Raw genomic sequence first — 18,165 nt, forward strand, 5'->3', positions numbered from 1 at the left:
CAAATCCTGGAGAAGGCCGAAGATATGCAGAACGACACCTATCATCATTTCGTCGATTATAAAGCAGCCTCCGATAGCCTTATACGTTCAAAGGTATTCCAAGCCATGTCTGATTTTGGTATCTCCGCATAGCTCATTCGGCTTTAAAAGATGACATTAACTGATATTCGGTCCTCAGTTAAAATAGAAAACAACCTCTACGAACAGTTCAATACCAAAAGAGGTTTCAGATGAGGAGACAGCCTTTCGTGTGACCTGTTGCAAAATGTCAAAAGAAATGGCACTATCAACAGCAACAGCCACACGTTACTTGCTTATGCTGATGACATTGACATCATGGGACGATCAGTAAAGTTTTATAAGGAGACGATACAGTCAGTGAATTGTCCCAATTTGAACTTCTATATCTCAAAAATGGTAAAACGTACGAAAATATTATTGAGGTCACTCTTGTAGAGAATTTTCACTGCTACAACATTTTCTTTACTTCCATTTTGATGGGGCTTACTGTTTCCCAGCAAAATTGTGAAAACCTATAAAAACCGTACAAATGTGAACTTTGACCGCGATTTATTTAAAAAGCGCTCCGACAATTTTTTTTTTTGTTTTTTGATTTTTCTCATCTATGAACATTGTAGTTTCAGAATCCGCAAAAACTTCCCAGGTGTAAGCTCCTTTCATTTAAAGTTGGTTCAAGAGCACCGAGAATGGGATTTAAGTTAAAAATTATAACCTGGTCGAACACCTTTGTTCATAAACATCTCACCTGGCAAACAATCGGTTGCTACTGGCCTACTTTTTCTTCTTCATTATCCATCAGTTCGTTCAAATGCAGTTAAAACCCCCGTTACAAACCTTAAAATATCTCCTCCTCTTTTAATAAACATAAAATACACAAAAATTACCCTCCTAGGCATAAATATTGAAATGACAGAAGGAAATCTAAAGGATATTAAATATATTTCTTGCAAAACCTTCAACCACAAATCCTTGACTGGGCATTGTTATATTGTAATGACATTTCCAAAGAAACAGGAATCTTTTATTTTTTTCTTACCCACTACTAGGCCAAGAGCAACAGATGAACATAATGATGCTGCTTGTATGTGTGTATGTTATATTACATGATTCGTTGGTTGTTCATTCATATGCTTCATTAAATTCACAAATGTGGGCACAAATCACAAATCACCCGCATTTCAGAGTATTGGCAAAACAGAGAACACCATTAACATTAACAAGGAGCTTCGAGGATATCTGTCGATTACAACAAACAAATTACAAGAATGATTATTACAGATAGCGTGGGGTAATGGTGCGTGCAGAAGAAGAAGAAGCAGACGAACTTGTATGAATATCGTTTATCTTCTGCTGCTGCGGTTGCTGAACAATCAAGATTGCCCCTGGCAATCACCCACATCTATGTATGTGGTAAAATATTGGAACATTTCAATTACACATCCAACAACTGCTGATTGGCCACTTCAACATAAGCATGTGTGCGTGTGTTTGTATGTTTGCATTCTGAGCGTGAGTGTTATGAAAACGATACCAAATGATAACTATACAAAGATAATGGCCAGGATTATGCCAGCTGCCATTTATGCTGAGTGAAAGATAATTCAATTCCAGGACAGCTCTCTTCCGAAATGATTTAAAATAGGATTGTTAAACATTTATCCTGAGGTGAATTGTAGGAAACACAACAACAACAGACATTTATTCATTGGATTGGACATCACATTTCAAAAACTATTACATAACTTAAACAAACTGCAAAGAAGGGTTATGAAGAGGGTGTTTATAGACGAGCAGAAGGCATTCTTCATATATTCTTATAGACGAACTATTTTATTTTATAGACGAGCTAAAATTAATCTCTATAGACGAGCTCAAGGTCGTCTCTGTAGACGAGCTAAAGTTCGTCTCTATAGATGAGTTAAAGGTCGTCTTAATAGACGAGCTAAAGGTCGTCTTTATAGAAGAGCTCAAGGTGGTCGTTATAGACGAGCTCAAGGCTGTCTTTATAGACGAGCTCAAGGTCGTCTTTATAGACGAGCTGAAGGTCGTCTTTATAGACGAGCTAAAGGTCGTCTTTATAGACGAGCTCTAGGTCGTCTTTATAGACGAGCTCTTGGTCGTCTTTATAGACGAGCTCTTGGTCGTCTTTATAGACGAGCTCTTGGTCGTCTTTATAGACGAGCTCTAGGTCGTCTTTATAGGCGAGCTCAAGGTTGTCTTCATAGACGAGCGAAAGGTCGTCTTTATAGACTAGCGAAAGGTCGTCTCTTTAGACGAGCGAAAAGTCGTCTTTATAGACGAGCGAAAGGTCGTCTCTATAGACGAGCTTAAGGTCGTCTCTATAGACGAGCTTAAGGTCGTCTCTATAGACGAGCTTAAGGTCGTCTCTATAGACGAGCTTAAGGTCGTCTCTATAGACGAGCTTAAGGTCGTCTCTATAGACGAGCTCAAGGTCGTCTCTATAGACGAGCTCAAGGTCGTCTCTATAGACGAGCTCAAGGTCGTCTCTATAGACGAGCTCAAGGTCGTCTCTATAGACGAGCTCAAGGTCGTCTCTATAGACGAGCTCAAGGTCGTCTCTATAGACGAGCTCAAGGTCGTCTCTATAGACGAGCTCAAGGTCGTCTCTATAGACGAGCTCACGGTCGTCTCTATAGACGAGCTCAAGGTCGTCTTTATAGACGAGCTAAAGGTCGTCTTTATAGACGAACTCAACGTCGTCTTTAAAGACGAGTTCAATGCCGTCTATATAGACGAGTTCAAGGTCGTCTTTATAGACGAGTTCAAGGTCGTCTTTATAGACGAGTTCAAGGTCGTCTTTATAGACGAATTCAAGGTCGTCTTTATAGACGAGCTCAAGGTCATCTTTATAGACGAGCTCAAGGTTGTCTTTATAGACGAGCTCAAGGTCGTCTTTATAGACGAGCTCAAGGTCGTCTTTAAAGACGAGCTCAAGGTCGTCTTTATAGACGAGCTCAAGGTCGTCTTTATAGACGAGCTCAATGTCGTCTTTATAGACGAGCTCAATGTCGTCTTTATAGACGAGCTCAATGTCGTCTTTATAGACGAGCTCAATGTCGTCTTTATAGACGAGCTCAAAATCGTCTTTGTAGATGAGCTCATGGTCGTCTTTATAGACGAGCTCAAGGTCGTCTTTATAGACGAGCTCAAGGTCGTCTTTATAGACGAGCTCAAGGTCGTCTTTATAGACGAGCTCAAGGTCGTCTTTATAGACGAGCTCAAGGTCATCTTTATAGACGAGCTCAAGGTTGTCTTTATATACGAGCTCAAGGTCGTCTTTATAGACGAGCTGAAGGTCGTCTTTATAGACGAGCTGAAGGTCGTCTTTATAGACGAGCTCTAGGTCGTCTTTATAGACGAGCTCTTGGTCGTCTTTATAGACGAGCTCTTGGTCGTCTTTATAGACGAGCTCTTGGTCGTCTTTATAGACAAACTCTTGGTCGTCTTTATAGACGAGCTCTTGGTCGTCTTTATAGACGAGCTCTAGGTCGTCTTTATAGGCGAGCTCAAGGTTGTCTTTATAGACTAGCGAAAGGTCGTCTCTTTAGACGAGCAAAAAGTCGTCTTTATAGACGAGCGAAAGGTCGTCTCTATAGACGAGCTTAAGGTCGTCTTTATAGACGAGCTCAAGGTCGTCTTTATAGACGAGCTCAAGGTCATCTTTATAGACGAGCTCAAGGTTGTCTTTATATACGAGCTCAAGGTCGTCTTTATAGACGAGCTGAAGGTCGTCTTTATAGACGAGCTCTAGGTCGTCTTTATAGACGAGCTCTTGGTCGTCTTTATAGACGAGCTCTTGGTCGTCTTTATAGACGAGCTCTTGGTCGTCTTTATAGACGAGCTCTTGGTCGTCTTTATAGACGAGCTCTTGGTCGTCTTTATAGACGAGCTCTAGGTCGTCTTTATAGGCGAGCTCAAGGTTGTCTTTATAGACTAGCGAAAGGTCGTCTCATTAGACGAGCAAAAAGTCGTCTTTATAGACGAGCTCAAGGTCGTCTTTATAGACGAGCTCAAGGTCGTCTTTATAGACGAGCTCAAGGTCGTCTTTATAGACGAGCTCAAGGTCGTCTTTATAGACGAGCTCAAGGTCGTCTTTATAGACGAGCTCAAGGTCATCTTTATAGACGAGCTCAAGGTTGTCTTTATATACGAGCTCAAGGTCGTCTTTATAGACGAGCTGAAGGTCGTCTTTATAGACGAGCTGAAGGTCGTCTTTATAGACGAGCTCTAGGTCGTCTTTATAGACGAGCTCTTGGTCGTCTTTATAGACGAGCTCTTGGTCGTCTTTATAGACGAGCTCTTGGTCGTCTTTATAGACGAGCTCTTGGTCGTCTTTATAGACGAGCTCTTGGTCGTCTTTATAGACGAGCTCTAGGTCGTCTTTATAGGCGAGCTCAAGGTTGTCTTTATAGACTAGCGAAAGGTCGTCTCTTTAGACGAGCAAAAAGTCGTCTTTATAGACGAGCGAAAGGTCGTCTTTATAGACGAGCGAAAGGTCGTCTCTATAGACGAGCTTAAGGTCGTCTCTATAGACGAGCTTAAGGTCGTCTCTATAGACGAGCTTAAGGTCGTCTCTATAGACGAGCTTAAGGTCGTCTCTATAGACGAGCTTAAGGTCGTCTCTATAGACGAGCTTAAGGTCGTCTCTATAGACGAGCTTAAGGTCGTCTCTATAGACGAGCTCAAGGTCGTCTCTATAGACGAGCTCAAGGTCGTCTCTATAGACGAGCTCAAGGTCGTCTCTATAGACGAGCTCAAGGTCGTCTCTATAGACGAGCTCAAGGTCGTCTCTATAGACGAGCTCAAGGTCGTCTCTATAGACGAGCTCACGGTCGTCTCTATAGACGAGCTCAAGGTCGTCTCTATAGACGAGCTCAAGGTCGTCTCTATAGACGAGCTCAAGGTCGTCTCTATAGACGAGCTCAAGGTCGTCTTTATAGACGAGCTCAAGGTCGTCTCTATAGACGAGCTCAAGGTCGTCTTTATAGACGAGCTCAAGGTCGTCCTTATGGACGAGCTCAAGGTCGTCTCTATAGACGAGCTCAAGGTCGTCTTTATAGACGAGCTCAAGGTCGTCTCTATAGACGAGCTCAAGGTCGTCTCTATAGACGAGCTCAAGGTCGTCTCTATAGACGAGCTCAAGGTCGTCTCTATAGACGAGCTCAAGGTCGTCTCTATAGACGAGCTCAACTTCGTCTCTATAGACGAGCTCTTGGTCGTCTTTATAGACGAGCTCTTGGTCGTCTTTATAGACGAGCTCTTGGTCGTCTTTATAGACGAGCTCTTGGTCGTCTTTATAGACGAGCTCTTGGTCGTCTTTATAGACGAGCTCTTGGTCGTCTTTATAGACGAGCTCTAGGTCGTCTTTATAGGCGAGCTCAAGGTTGTCTTCATAGACGAGCGAAAGGTCGTCTTTATAGACTAGCGAAAGGTCGTCTCTTTAGACGAGCGAAAAGTCGTCTTTATAGACGAGCGAAAGGTCGTCTCTATAGACGAGCTTAAGGTCGTCTCTATAGACGAGCTCAAGGTCGTCTCTATAGACGAGCTCAAGGTCGTCTCTATAGACGAGCTCAAGGTCGTCTCTATAGACGAGCTCAAGGTCGTCTCTATAGACGAGCTCAAGGTCGTCTCTATAGACGAGCTCACGGTCGTCTCTATAGACGAGCTCAAGGTCGTCTTTATAGACGAGCTAAAGGTCGTCTTTATAGACGAACTCAACGTCGTCTTTAAAGACGAGTTCAATGCCGTCTATATAGACGAGTTCAAGGTCGTCTTTATAGACGAATTCAAGGTCGTCTTTATAGACGAGCTCAAGGTCATCTTTATAGACGAGCTCAAGGTTGTCTTTATAGACGAGCTCAAGGTCGTCTTTATAGACGAGCTCAAGGTCGTCTTTAAAGACGAGCTCAAGGTCGTCTTTATAGACGAGCTCAAGGTCGTCTTTATAGACGAGCTCAATGTCGTCTTTATAGACGAGCTCAATGTCGTCTTTATAGACGAGCTCAAAATCGTCTTTGTAGATGAGCTCATGGTCGTCTTTATAGACGAGCTCAAGGTCGTCTTTATAGACGAGCTCAAGGTCGTCTTTATAGACGAGCTCAAGGTCATCTTTATAGACGAGCTCAAGGTTGTCTTTATAGACGAGCTCAAGGTCGTCTTTATAGACGAGCTCAAGGTCGTCTTTATAGACGAGCTGAAGGTCGTCTTTATAGACGAGCTAAAGGTCGTCTTTATAGACGAGCTCTAGGTCGTCTTTATAGACGAGCTCTTGGTCGTCTTTATAGACGAGCTCTTGGTCGTCTTTATAGACGAGCTCTTGGTCGTCTTTATAGACGAGCTCTTGGTCGTCTTTATAGACGAGCTCTAGGTCGTCTTTATAGGCGAGCTCAAGGTTGTCTTCATAGACGAGCGAAAGGTCGTCTTTATAGACTAGCGAAAGGTCGTCTCTTTAGACGAGCGAAAAGTCGTCTTTATAGACGAGCGAAAGGTCGTCTCTATAGACGAGCTTAAGGTCGTCTCTATAGACGAGCTCAAGGTCGTCTCTATAGACGAGCTCAAGGTCGTCTCTATAGACGAGCTCAAGGTCGTCTCTATAGACGAGCTCAACGTCGTCTTTAAAGACGAGTTCAATGCCGTCTATATAGACGAGTTCAAGGTCGTCTTTATAGACGATTTCAAGGTCGTCTTTATAGACGAGTTCAAGGTCGTCTTTATAGACGAATTCAAGGTCGTCTTTATAGACGAGCTCAAGGTCATCTTTATAGACGAGCTCAAGGTTGTCTTTATAGACGAGCTCAAGGTCGTCTTTATAGACGAGCTCAAGGTCGTCTTTAAAGACGAGCTCAAGGTCGTCTTTATAGACGAGCTCAAGGTCGTCTTTATAGACGAGCTCAATGTCGTCTTTATAGACGAGCTCAATGTCGTCTTTATAGACGAGCTCAAAATCGTCTTTGTAGATGAGCTCATGGTCGTCTTTATAGACGAGCTCAAGGTCGTCTTTATAGACGAGCTCAAGGTCGTCTTTATAGACGAGCTCAAGGTCGTCTTTATAGACGAGCTCAAGGTCATCTTTATAGACGAGCTCAAGGTTGTCTTTATAGACGAGCTCAAGGTCGTCTTTATAGACGAGCTGAAGGTCGTCTTTATAGACGAGCTAAAGGTCGTCTTTATAGACGAGCTCTAGGTCGTCTTTATAGACGAGCTCTTGGTCGTCTTTATAGACGAGCTCTTGGTCGTCTTTATAGACGAGCTCTTGGTCGTCTTTATAGACGAGCTCTTGGTCGTCTTTATAGACGAGCTCTAGGTCGTCTTTATAGGCGAGCTCAAGGTTGTCTTCATAGACGAGCGAAAGGTCGTCTTTATAGACTAGCGAAAGGTCGTCTCTTTAGACGAGCGAAAAGTCGTCTTTATAGACGAGCTCAAGGTCGTCTCTATAGACGAGCTCAAGGTCGTCTCTATAGACGAGCTCAAGGTCGTCTCTATAGACGAGCTCAAGGTCGTCTCTATAGACGAGCTCAAGGTCGTCTCTATAGACGAGCTCAAGGTCGTCTCTATAGACGAGCTCAAGGTCGTCTCTATAGACGAGCTCAAGGTCGTCTCTATAGACGAGCTCAAGGTCGTCTCTATAGACGAGCTCAAGGTCGTCTCTATAGACGAGCTCAAGGTCGTCTCTATAGACGAGCTCAAGGTCGTCTCTATAGACGAGCTCACGGTCGTCTTTATAGACGAGCTCAAGGTCGTCTTTATAGACGAGCTCAAGGTCGTCTCTATAGACGAGCTCAAGGTCGTCTTTATAGACGAGCTCAAGGTCGTCTCTATAGACGAGCTCAAGGTCGTCTCTATAGACGAGCTCAAGGTCGTCTCTATAGACGAGCTCAAGGTCGTCTCTATAGACGAGCTCAAGGTCGTCTCTATAGACGAGCTCAAGGTCGTCTCTATAGACGAGCTCAAGGTCGTCTCTATAGACGAGCTCAAGGTCGTCTCTATAGACGAGCTCAAGGTCGTCTCTATAGACGAGCTCAAGGTCGTCTCTATAGACGAGCTCAAGGTCGTCTCTATAGACGAGCTCAAGGTCGTCTCTATAGACGAGCTCAAGGTCGTCTCTATAGACGAGCTCAAGGTCGTCTCTATAGACGAGCTCAAGGTCGTCTCTATAGACGAGGAACTAAAGGTCGTCTCTATAGACGAGGAACTAAAGGTCGTCTCTATAGACGAGGAGCTGAAGGTCGTCTCTATAGACGAGGAACTTAAGGTCGTCTCTATAGACGAGGAGCTGAAGGTCGTCTCTGTAGACGAGGAGCTAAAGGTCGTATCTGTAGACGAGGAGCTAAAGGTCGTCTCTGTAGACGAGGAGCAAAAGGTCGTCTCTGTAGACGAGGAGCTAAAGGTCGTCTCTATAGACGAGGAGCTAAAGGTCGTCTCTGTAGACGAGGAGCTAAAGGTCGTCTCTATAGACGAGGAGCTAAAGGTCGTCTCTATAGAAGAGGAGCTAAAGGTCGTCTCTATAGACGAGGAGCTAAAGGTCGTCTCTATAGACGAGGAGCTAAAGGTCGTCTCTATAGACGAGGAGCTAAAGGTCGTCTCTATAGACGAGGAGCTAAAGGTCGTCTCTATAGACGAGGAGCTAAAGGTCGTCTCTATAGACGAGGAGCTAAAGGTCGTCTCTATAGACGAGCTTAAGGTCGCCTCTATAGACGAGGAGCTCAAGGTCGTCTTTATAGACAAGGAGCTCAAGGTCGTCTTTATAGACGAGGAGCTCAAGGTCGTCTTTATAGACGAGGATCTCAATGTCGTCTCTATAGACGAGGAGCTCAAGGTCGTCTCTATAGACGAGGAGCTCAAGGTCGTCTTTATAGACGAGGAGCTCAAGGTCGTCTTTATAGACGAGGAGCTCAAGGTCGTCTTTATAGACGAGGAGCTCAAGGTCGTCACTACAGACGAGCTAAATGTCGTCTCTGTAGACGAGCTAAACGTCGTCTCTATAGACGAGCTAAATGTCGTCTCTATAGACGAGCTAAATGTCGTCTCTGTAGACGAGCTAAAGGTCGTCTCTATAGGCGAGCTCAAGGTCGTCTCTATAAACGAGCTCAAGGTCGTCTCTATAGACGAGCTAAAGTTCGTCTCTATAGACGAGCTAAAGTTCGTGTTTATAGACGAGCTCAAGGTCGTCTCTATAGACGAGCTAAAGTTCGTGTTTATAGACGAGCTCAAGGTCGTCTCTATAGACGAGCACAAGGTCGTCTTTATAGACGAGCTCAAGGTCGTCTTTATAGACGAGCTCAAGGTCGTCTTTATAGACGAGCTCAAGGTCGTCTTTATAGACGAGCTCAAGGTCGTCTTTATAGACGAGCTCAAGGTCGTCTTTATAGACGAGCTCAAGGTCGTCTTTATAGACGAGCTCATGGTCGTCTTTATAGACGAGCTCAAGGTCGTCTTTATAGACGAGCTCAAGGTCGTCTTTATAGACGAGCTCAAGGTCGTCTTTATAGACGAGCTCAAGGTCGTCTTTATAGACGAGCTCAAGGTCGTCTTTATAGACGAGCTCAAGGTCGTCTTTATAGACGAGCTCAAGGTCGTCTTTATAGACGAGCTCAAGGTCGTCTTTATAGACGAGCTCAAGGTCGTCTTTATAGACGAGCTCAAGGTCGTCTTTATAGACGAGCTCAAGGTCGTCTTTATAGACGAGCTCAAGGTCGTCTTTATAGACGAGCTCAAGGTCGTCTTTATAGACGAGCTCAAGGTCGTCTTTATAGACGAGCTCAAGGTCGTCTTTAGCGATGAGCTAAAGGTCGTCTTTAACGATAAGCTAAAGGTCGTCTTTAGCGATGAGCTAAAGGTTGTCTTTATAGACGAGCTCAAGGCTCGTCTCTATAGACGTGTTAAAGGTAGTCTCTATAGACGAGCTGAAGGCAGTCTCTATAGACGAGCAGAAGGTCGTCTTTATAGACGAGCTGAAGGTCGTCTTTATAGACGAGCTGAAGGTCGTCTTTATAGACGAGCTGAAGGTCGTCTTTATAGACGAGCTGAAGGTCGTCTTTATAGACGAGCTGAAGGTCGTCTTTATAGACGAGCTGAAGGTCGTCTTTATAGACGAGCTGAAGGTCGTCTTTATAGACGAGCTGAAGGTCGTCTTTATAGACGAGCTGAAGGTCGTCTTTATAGACGAGCTGAAGGTCGTCTTTATAGACGAGCTGAAGGTCGTCTTTATAGACGAGCTGAAGGTCGTCTTTATAGACGAGTTATAGGCAATTTAAAGGTCGTCTTTATAGACAAGCTAAAGGTCGCATTTACAGACTGGCTAAAAATAACTTTTGTCCATACCTATGATTCAGTTTTCACAATATTAAATAATTTCTTTGGCACGAAATTGACCCACTTCTCCCCTAGTTAATATGTTTCCTAACATTTATTTATATTGACTCTCTATAAATGTTCCCTCCAAATGCCACAATGTTATTCATTAATGTGTTTTTTGTTTTTTTCTTTCACTACTTTTCCATCCTTCCTTTCAGAGAATGCCACGCGTTATTGCTTTCCAAATGGCACATGGGACAATTACTCGAATTACGATAAATGTCATCATTCTACGGAGCTGCCTGCAATACCTGACTTTTCGCCGGGCGTTGAATTGCCCACTTACATCTATTGCTGTGGTTATTTTCTTAGTTTAAGCGCATTGGTTTTAGCTTTAATTGTATTTCTGTGTTTAAAGTGAGTATTAACGCTGGAATGAATCACTCGTGCCGTTGAACGAGCGGACGAATGAACGTACATCGTATCATCGCTCATTCATCTTTCATTGCTAAGTTTATTTCATTCATTTCCTGTTAACCATAAAAAAAGAACTTTATCGTAAATCTGAGATGGATGAAAGAGAAAGCACAGTGGGGAAAGAAGAACAAACTTTGATAATAATTACAGAATAAAAGAATAAGATTCTACCCTAACGATAAAACAACAATAACCCAATTTAAAAAAAGAGAATAGGATTCAACCCTAACGATAAAACAACACTTATCCATCAATAGCATCCTACTCATAAGATCGATTTGATAGAGGCTCATAATGGCATATTACGCCTTAATTGAAGGACGTATAATCTACACCACTGTGTGCGAATTTAATTTTCCATTTGATCTCAGCAAATTCATCTCATTTTCAATTTCACTTGTGATAAAATCCAATGCCATATAGTTAAGCGTATGTTTGAATTTATCTTTTTCTTGTTGTTGTCCTTCTATCTTCTTCCTATTTGATTTTCTTTAATGCAATACATTTTATTATTCTCATTCTTGGTATCTATCCTCCGTTATCGCTACAACAACGACGACGATGTAAACCTGAATCTTACATGGCGATATACACAAACATATACATGTACTATGTTATGCTGTGCTCCTGCTGCTCCTCCTAGAGACTTGAAATGCCTTCGTAACACAATTCATGCGAATTTATTTCTCACTTACATTCTCTCATCCTTATTGTGGATATTAACTCTGTTCCTGCAAGTGGTAGGTAGCTTAATTATTTATTGTACTTATTTTTTTCTGATGAACTATAGGAGACCCTAAGGTAGTCTTTGAAATCGATGTAAAAGAAGTCTTTATAGACAAGCTGAAGGAGGAGCGGAAGGGTGTATTTATAGACGATCGAACGGGTGTCTTTATAGGCCAGCTGAAGGAAGTCTTCATAGACGAGCTGAAGGGAGTATTTATAAACGAGCAGATTGGAGTCTTTATATATAGAGTGGAAGGGTGTCTTTATAGACGAGCTGAAGGGAGTATTTATAGACAGACTGCAGGAGGTCTTTATAGACGAGCTGAAGAGAGTCTTTATAGACAAGCTGAGAAGAGTCTTTAGAGGGTCTTTACAGACGATCAGAAGGTGTAGAGTAACCCATACTCGATCCCGTCCCGACTATAGTCTAACTTATTCGTTTTCTTGTACAATCATTGGCTGTCGGCAAAGCCTTCTGATTCTTTGTTACTTGTTGTTCCATGATTTTGATATGCCCCTCTATCCATCTCTTGGTATAGAGTACCTCTTGAGCGATGTCACCTCCTGTTTAATCAGATGTAACTTAATTTCTGTTTGCGATAATAATTGCATAAGGGTGTGTGTTCCTGTGCCTGAATGTGTGCTGAAATATCTAAGCGTTTCCTGTCAAGTGTTAGGTATTGTTTTGGTGTGCCTTTGTGTGTGTGCGTATCCATGTGCATTAAATATGTCAATATGCCATTAAATGTCTTGGATGCGTGAACATTAGATTAACTTAATGTGAACTGTCATGTATATGGGAACGTGTGTATGAGCTGAATCTTGTAGTTGTGTCTGCGTTAGTGGTAATATTTCCTGTTGCTTCAAATGACAATGTTACTGCTGCAATGAAAACGCTGTGCTGGGACTTTGATTTCCTAGGTGCGAAATTTAATTAAATGAAATTAAATAATTTTAAATGTTAGAATAGTTTTTTTAATCAATTGAGAAACAAGGAGCATGACGCCCATAGAAAATAAGGCCCAAAGGCGTTTTGGAATCCAGAACATGGTTATATGACCAATTCAATTAAGCGCCATAAAACCTATCGTAAAGCCATTTTACTAAGAGAAGGGGAAATGTAAATCCTTAGCGGATTTTAGTCTGACCAAGGGTTAATGCCATAGAAGACGTCCGCAGACTGGCTACTTAGAAACAAAAAGAATAAATACATGAAAGGTGTAAAATGTGGGAGAAGTTTGTGTTAAATCCAAAAAAAAACAAGCGTTTAGTCTTGATTTATGGCCAATTTTTAATGATAATAACATCATATGACAGATGACTGAGACCTAAAAGCTTTTACTGAAATTTATTTCCTTACTTATTTTCAGATGACAGACCATTCCAGCCAAGCTGGTTGCATTACACTAGTCATAATGTTCCATTATTTTAATTTAACGAATTTCTTTTGGATGTTTGTTGAAGGTAAGTTTTTTTTAACTGAAAAAAATATATAAAATACGAAATAGCTAAAAAATAAAACATAAAAATTAAAATACTAAATATTAAATATAAAATATCTATATTAATAAAAGAGTAACGTGATTGACTGACTGACTTAATGATTCATCAACGCCCAGTCCAGTCCCAGTTGTTGTGATGTGTATAGTTTTTACATACAAAATTTTAAAACCTTTATTTAGGTACTTGCCTAATGAAAAACAAACAAAAAACGTCCACCATGAAGTATTCTGAACTAATATGGAATAGATAGTTTTCTTTCTGTTACGAAAGTACCATTGCCCACAGTTTTAGGCGAATTTGTTTAACCACTTCGTAAACCAATTACCTACTACCTAACCATATCTGGTCAGCTAACATTTTGTACAATACTTGAAATTGGGCGGTAGGGGCTATACCAGAACGTGGACCTATGTCCACAACTATTGGCGGAGAAGTATTTTGATCACTATGAACCCTTAAATTGCACCCAATTTATAGAGAAAATGTAAATAAAAACAAAAATTTTGAATGTGAGGTACCCGAAGAACGGGATTGATATGGACTATATCCGACTTGAAACATGATTGGATGAAATAATACGATGTGCAAATTTTGGACCAAATCGTTTGCTCCCGTCGAGAGTTATCGTTCACACTATTTTACAGAATATATTCCGAAACAAGCGAAATATACACCTAATGACATTGGATGCACATTCTCTTGCGATTCGAGCATAGTAATTTCTTAACATATACATATAGCATACCTAGATAATGTTAATATATTTATTAGGCCGGGGCGATTTGAAAACCTTAATGAGCCCTTCGCGTTTCTGATTCCTGGGATTGAATTGAGCAAAAAAGTCCACTGGACCATATATCTACCGTGAAAATCGAGCCTCCCGATTTTGACTTTAAGTTTTTTATTGACGTTTTTTGTATATTTTGGCATATAACACCCAAGCCATTGAGATTTTCCATCCAACACAAATACAGAAATTGTAGCCAAGACAGTAATTAAGAACTCTCTAATACATCGCGAAAGCATTGGAACGCTCCTTCAGGCAGTTTTGGCCTTGAGAAGGTGCAAACTTTTCGAAAAATGTCGATAAATGACACTGTGCTACAAAAGTTGACCAGAAAAATATTCAAGTGTTCTGATGCAAAATTATATCGTGTTGGGATCCATGGGCAACGACAATGCCTTTAGTTCGTTGGGGTCACTTCGTTTTATTTTTTTATAACGGTAAAAGTAGTGAAAATCTGGATTTCTTACATTTTCAAATGTAATATATGTATGTTTATATCTTCTTTTTTTCACAACGGATTTCTAGTGATCCTTCTTCCTTTTAAAGGGGTGAATAATATCTTTAGAACAAGTTATTATTTGTTTAAATCGGTTAACAAATGGCTATGTTATAGTGGTTTAAATCTGAAAACCCCCTTAAAAAACTATAACTGAATTTCTCATTAAGGTTTTTTTCCTTCCACACAAATCGCCCCACCCTAATATTTATGTCTCTGTTTACCTGTTTAACCCATTTCGTACATGGTGTTCTATTTTTTGAACAGTAAACAAATTTTAAACAAGTTTTAGTATGTATTCATCTGTCAGCAAATAAAAAAATTCTTCCCTTGAAAACTCCCCCTCCTCCTAGATGGTAGGGGTACATTTTTGAAACCAACATTTTTGGATACTTTTAAAATTAATTAAAGAATTAAAAAAATGAAATTTAAAAAGTAATCGTGGTGAATTATTGTCAATATATGGAACCGTTTCACAAAATATAAAGAAGATGATTTAGATGCTCAAGCACGACTTTACATATATGCAAAGTTGACTGATCGAAATTTCGAACACTGGTACTTATCATAAATGTCGGTGGCTATATCGCAACGTGGAAATGTACTGACAAATAAGGGGGAAAAGTTATTATAGCCCCATAGAAGACTAAATACTAAATATCAGCCATTTCTGTAGGAGAGTATCCTGAAAACTCCTAAGATCGCTATAGGCTATATAAAACATGGACCAGTGCTGAGAAATTTCTGAAGGGATGTTTAGTAGCCCCAAAGAAGACTAAATATGTATTAAACAAGTAAAAAAGTATCAGTCGGCTTTGCCGACAGAGATATACCCTCAGCCTGTGTATATTGAATTTTTTCCCAAAAAACGTATGTATGTATTTAGGGGGTTTTAAAAATTTTGGTCGTTTGAACCGACAACAATGTTGATTAGGATTAAAGATCAAAAGTTTTGCGGAGGAGATACTAAAAGGAATGGATCGATATTGACCATTATGGAAGTGGATCTCCAGGCACTACATGTGGTGCCATAGGGGGTTTTTACACCCTTCGGTCTGTTTTCTCAAGAAGTATGGTCTTGTCCCTGAAAAACACTTTTACCATCGTAATTGAGGCAGCGAATGCAAGTTGCTTCAACAAAAATCAAAGTGATTCGATATCAGGTCTTAAAGTGAACTTATCGGACATTTTGTGTGGGAGGTACCGGATGGAGTGGACAAATATAGTCCATATTTGAACCTGATCTATATCTGGTAGATATATTAGGATGTGTAAAGTATGGACCAATTCCGCCACTCCCACCAAGAGTTATCGTGCGCACAATTTTTCCGAACATTTTTGAACTTTTCTGGGGGAGGTACCTGAAGAAGTGGACCGATATGGCGTATCTTCGAACTGAAACTAAGTTTGGACAAAATATTACGAAGGCCACATTTTCGACCGAATCGGCAGATCCGTTCGAGAGTTATTTTGCGCTCCAACCACTACACACGGTGTCATAGGGTTTTTTGTAGCTTTCAGGCTATTTTCTCAGAAAGTATGGACTTGCACCCGATGAAACTTATACCGTTGTTCGGGGGGCAGTGAATACAAGTTGCTACAACAATAATCAGAGCGATTCGAGAGCAGGTCCTAAACTGAACTTTTCCGAAATTTTGTGTGGGAGGTACCCGAAGGAGTGTACCGATTAAGTCCATATTGGATTCACATCTAAGTTTGGTAGAAATTTCACGATGTGCAATAGTTATCGTGAGCACAAATTTTCCGAACATTTTCGAACTTTTGTGGGAGAGGTACCGGAAGGAGTGGACCGATATAACCCATCTTCGAAATTAACCCAGCAAAAATCCTCATTACAAACCTCCTTTCCCACCCATTATTTTAACAAGAGCATGTCGCGCGAAGTATCTGCTTATTTTGTAACCACTGAAATAAGTAGTCAGAATCTACTCAGTATCTACTTATTTCAGTGGTTACAAAATAACCAGATATTTCGTACGACATGCAATTGTTAAAATAATGGGTGGGAAAGGAGGTTCGTAATGTGGATTTTGCTGGGAAACTAAGTTTGGACAAAATATTTCGAAAGTCAAATTTTGGACCAAATCGGTTCATCCGTTCGAGAGTTATCGTGCGCACCAGCCAGACAGACGGACGGACATTGCTAAATCGACTCCAAATTGTCTGAAATACATTTCGTCCAAACATACTTGGGGTCTAAAACTATTATTTCATATGAAAGTGTTGCTGAGGGTATAAAGATCCAAATTTGGGAAAGTAAGTACATTTCGGTTTTAATTTTAATGTGACGATAAGTAACGACAAAAATGCCTTTTATGTGGTTGTGTTATATATTCTATCATATTCCAGTACCGCCAGTCAAAAGTTTCGAAATTACTGCGATCAATGATATATAGGTGATCAAGAATACCCACAGCGCAATGTTAAATGTGCCGTGTTTCGTGCTTCAAAACATGGATCTTCACCAATATTTTCTGTAAGAAATGTTAGGAAGACCAAATATCAACATTTATTGGGGTTGAACTCCAAAAATGCCGCTATAGGGCGGTGTCGTTCTATGGCTGCTATGCCGAAACGTGGAGCTTCGCCGAACATTTTCGGCAAGAAATTTTTGTACCTCGGCCGAAGACCAAGATCAAAATAGCACACGTTTCTATTGTACAATGTGCCTAAAATCAACAAAATATCGAAAAAATTGCTGTTTTTTCTGCGGACGCTATGGACCTATACTGAAAATTTTCTAAAACATAGTTGTATACATCTAATTTCTGAACCTTCAAAATACCGAAAAAATGGTATGCAGTCTATTTTAAAACATGAACCGATAAAATCAATCTTTAATAACAAAATTACTTATTCTTCTTTATCTGTCAATCCGTATTCGGGTGTTTCCGATTATACAATTGCACTTTTGTGTTACTAGAATTAACTTAACTAATTCATAAAACTATTAACAATTAAATGACATTTTTATTCAATTATCGAAAGGCTACCGTTTCTGGGGGCTTTCAAAAGACTTCGTTCTTCTTGCAGACCTGTCAAAAGGCGTAGGAGTTTTCATTAAAAGCCCTACCAAAATTTTGGGAGCTTTGCCCTCTTTTCTACTGATGGACATCGAATTTGCATTTTATGCAGATTAAGAATATGTGTACTAGGGTCATACATTTTTGTATCTTTTAAAAACATCAAAAATATCACATAGCAGTGTAAAAAGCTCCCTCACCGAGTGCATGCAAGTTTTTCGTTGCAGTAATTTTTTTTTATTTTGTCATTACGGCAGAAAGTCGTTCTTAAAAAAGATATTTTTCATTGAATTTGAATATCGGTTCAGAGTTGGATATACACACAGAGAAAAAATATGATTTATCCAACAATATTCGAAGAGCAAAATATGTATTGTAAAGATATTGTTAAATTCCAAATGTAGTATTGTGATTCCAACAATTGGGTTTTATTAAATCCAAAAATAGTTTTTGTCAACTGGACAATAGTTCTCTCTTTTCTTCGACAATTTTTTCTCTTCTCTCGCTATTCGATGCCGTGTTGAAAAAAAAAACAATTATGGTGAGTATTGCTTGTATGACATGATGCCTTTATCTTAGGTTTTTGTGTGTATGTATACCAACAATGAGACTCTTGTTTTTATTTGTTTCTGTTTTGTTTCATACTTCTATCTTCATTGTGCTTTGAGGTTTGGTGTTATACCGGAGTTTGTTATGGTTAATTATTCCTTATGTTGCGGTGGGTGCTTGTGGCTTTTTGTTTGTCTTTGTTGTCAGCCAATGCAGCAAACCATTTATTGTGTTCTTCAATGATTGCA

At 40.5% G+C, this 18,165-nt stretch overlaps 1 protein-coding gene across 16 annotated transcripts in view; it reads left to right on the forward strand.

Moving 5' to 3' along the window:
* Dh44-R2 (Diuretic hormone 44 receptor 2) overlaps nucleotides 1–18,165 on the forward strand; it is a 194,238-nt gene that overhangs the window by 114,774 nt on the left and 61,299 nt on the right. For all 16 annotated transcript variants that reach the window (XM_073988324.1, XM_073988326.1, XM_073988323.1 and 13 more), the window contains 3 exons: nucleotides 10,554–10,752; nucleotides 11,456–11,552; nucleotides 12,909–13,002. In XM_073988324.1, coding sequence (XP_073844425.1) covers nucleotides 10,554–10,752; nucleotides 11,456–11,552; nucleotides 12,909–13,002 — 390 coding nt within the window. The remainder of the gene's footprint in view (nucleotides 1–10,553; nucleotides 10,753–11,455; nucleotides 11,553–12,908; nucleotides 13,003–18,165) is intronic.

Source organism: Musca autumnalis, unplaced genomic scaffold, assembly GCF_047663935.1.
Source record: "Musca autumnalis isolate F117 unplaced genomic scaffold, ASM4766393v1 scaffold_5, whole genome shotgun sequence".
Lineage (NCBI taxonomy): Eukaryota > Metazoa > Arthropoda > Insecta > Diptera > Muscidae > Musca > Musca autumnalis.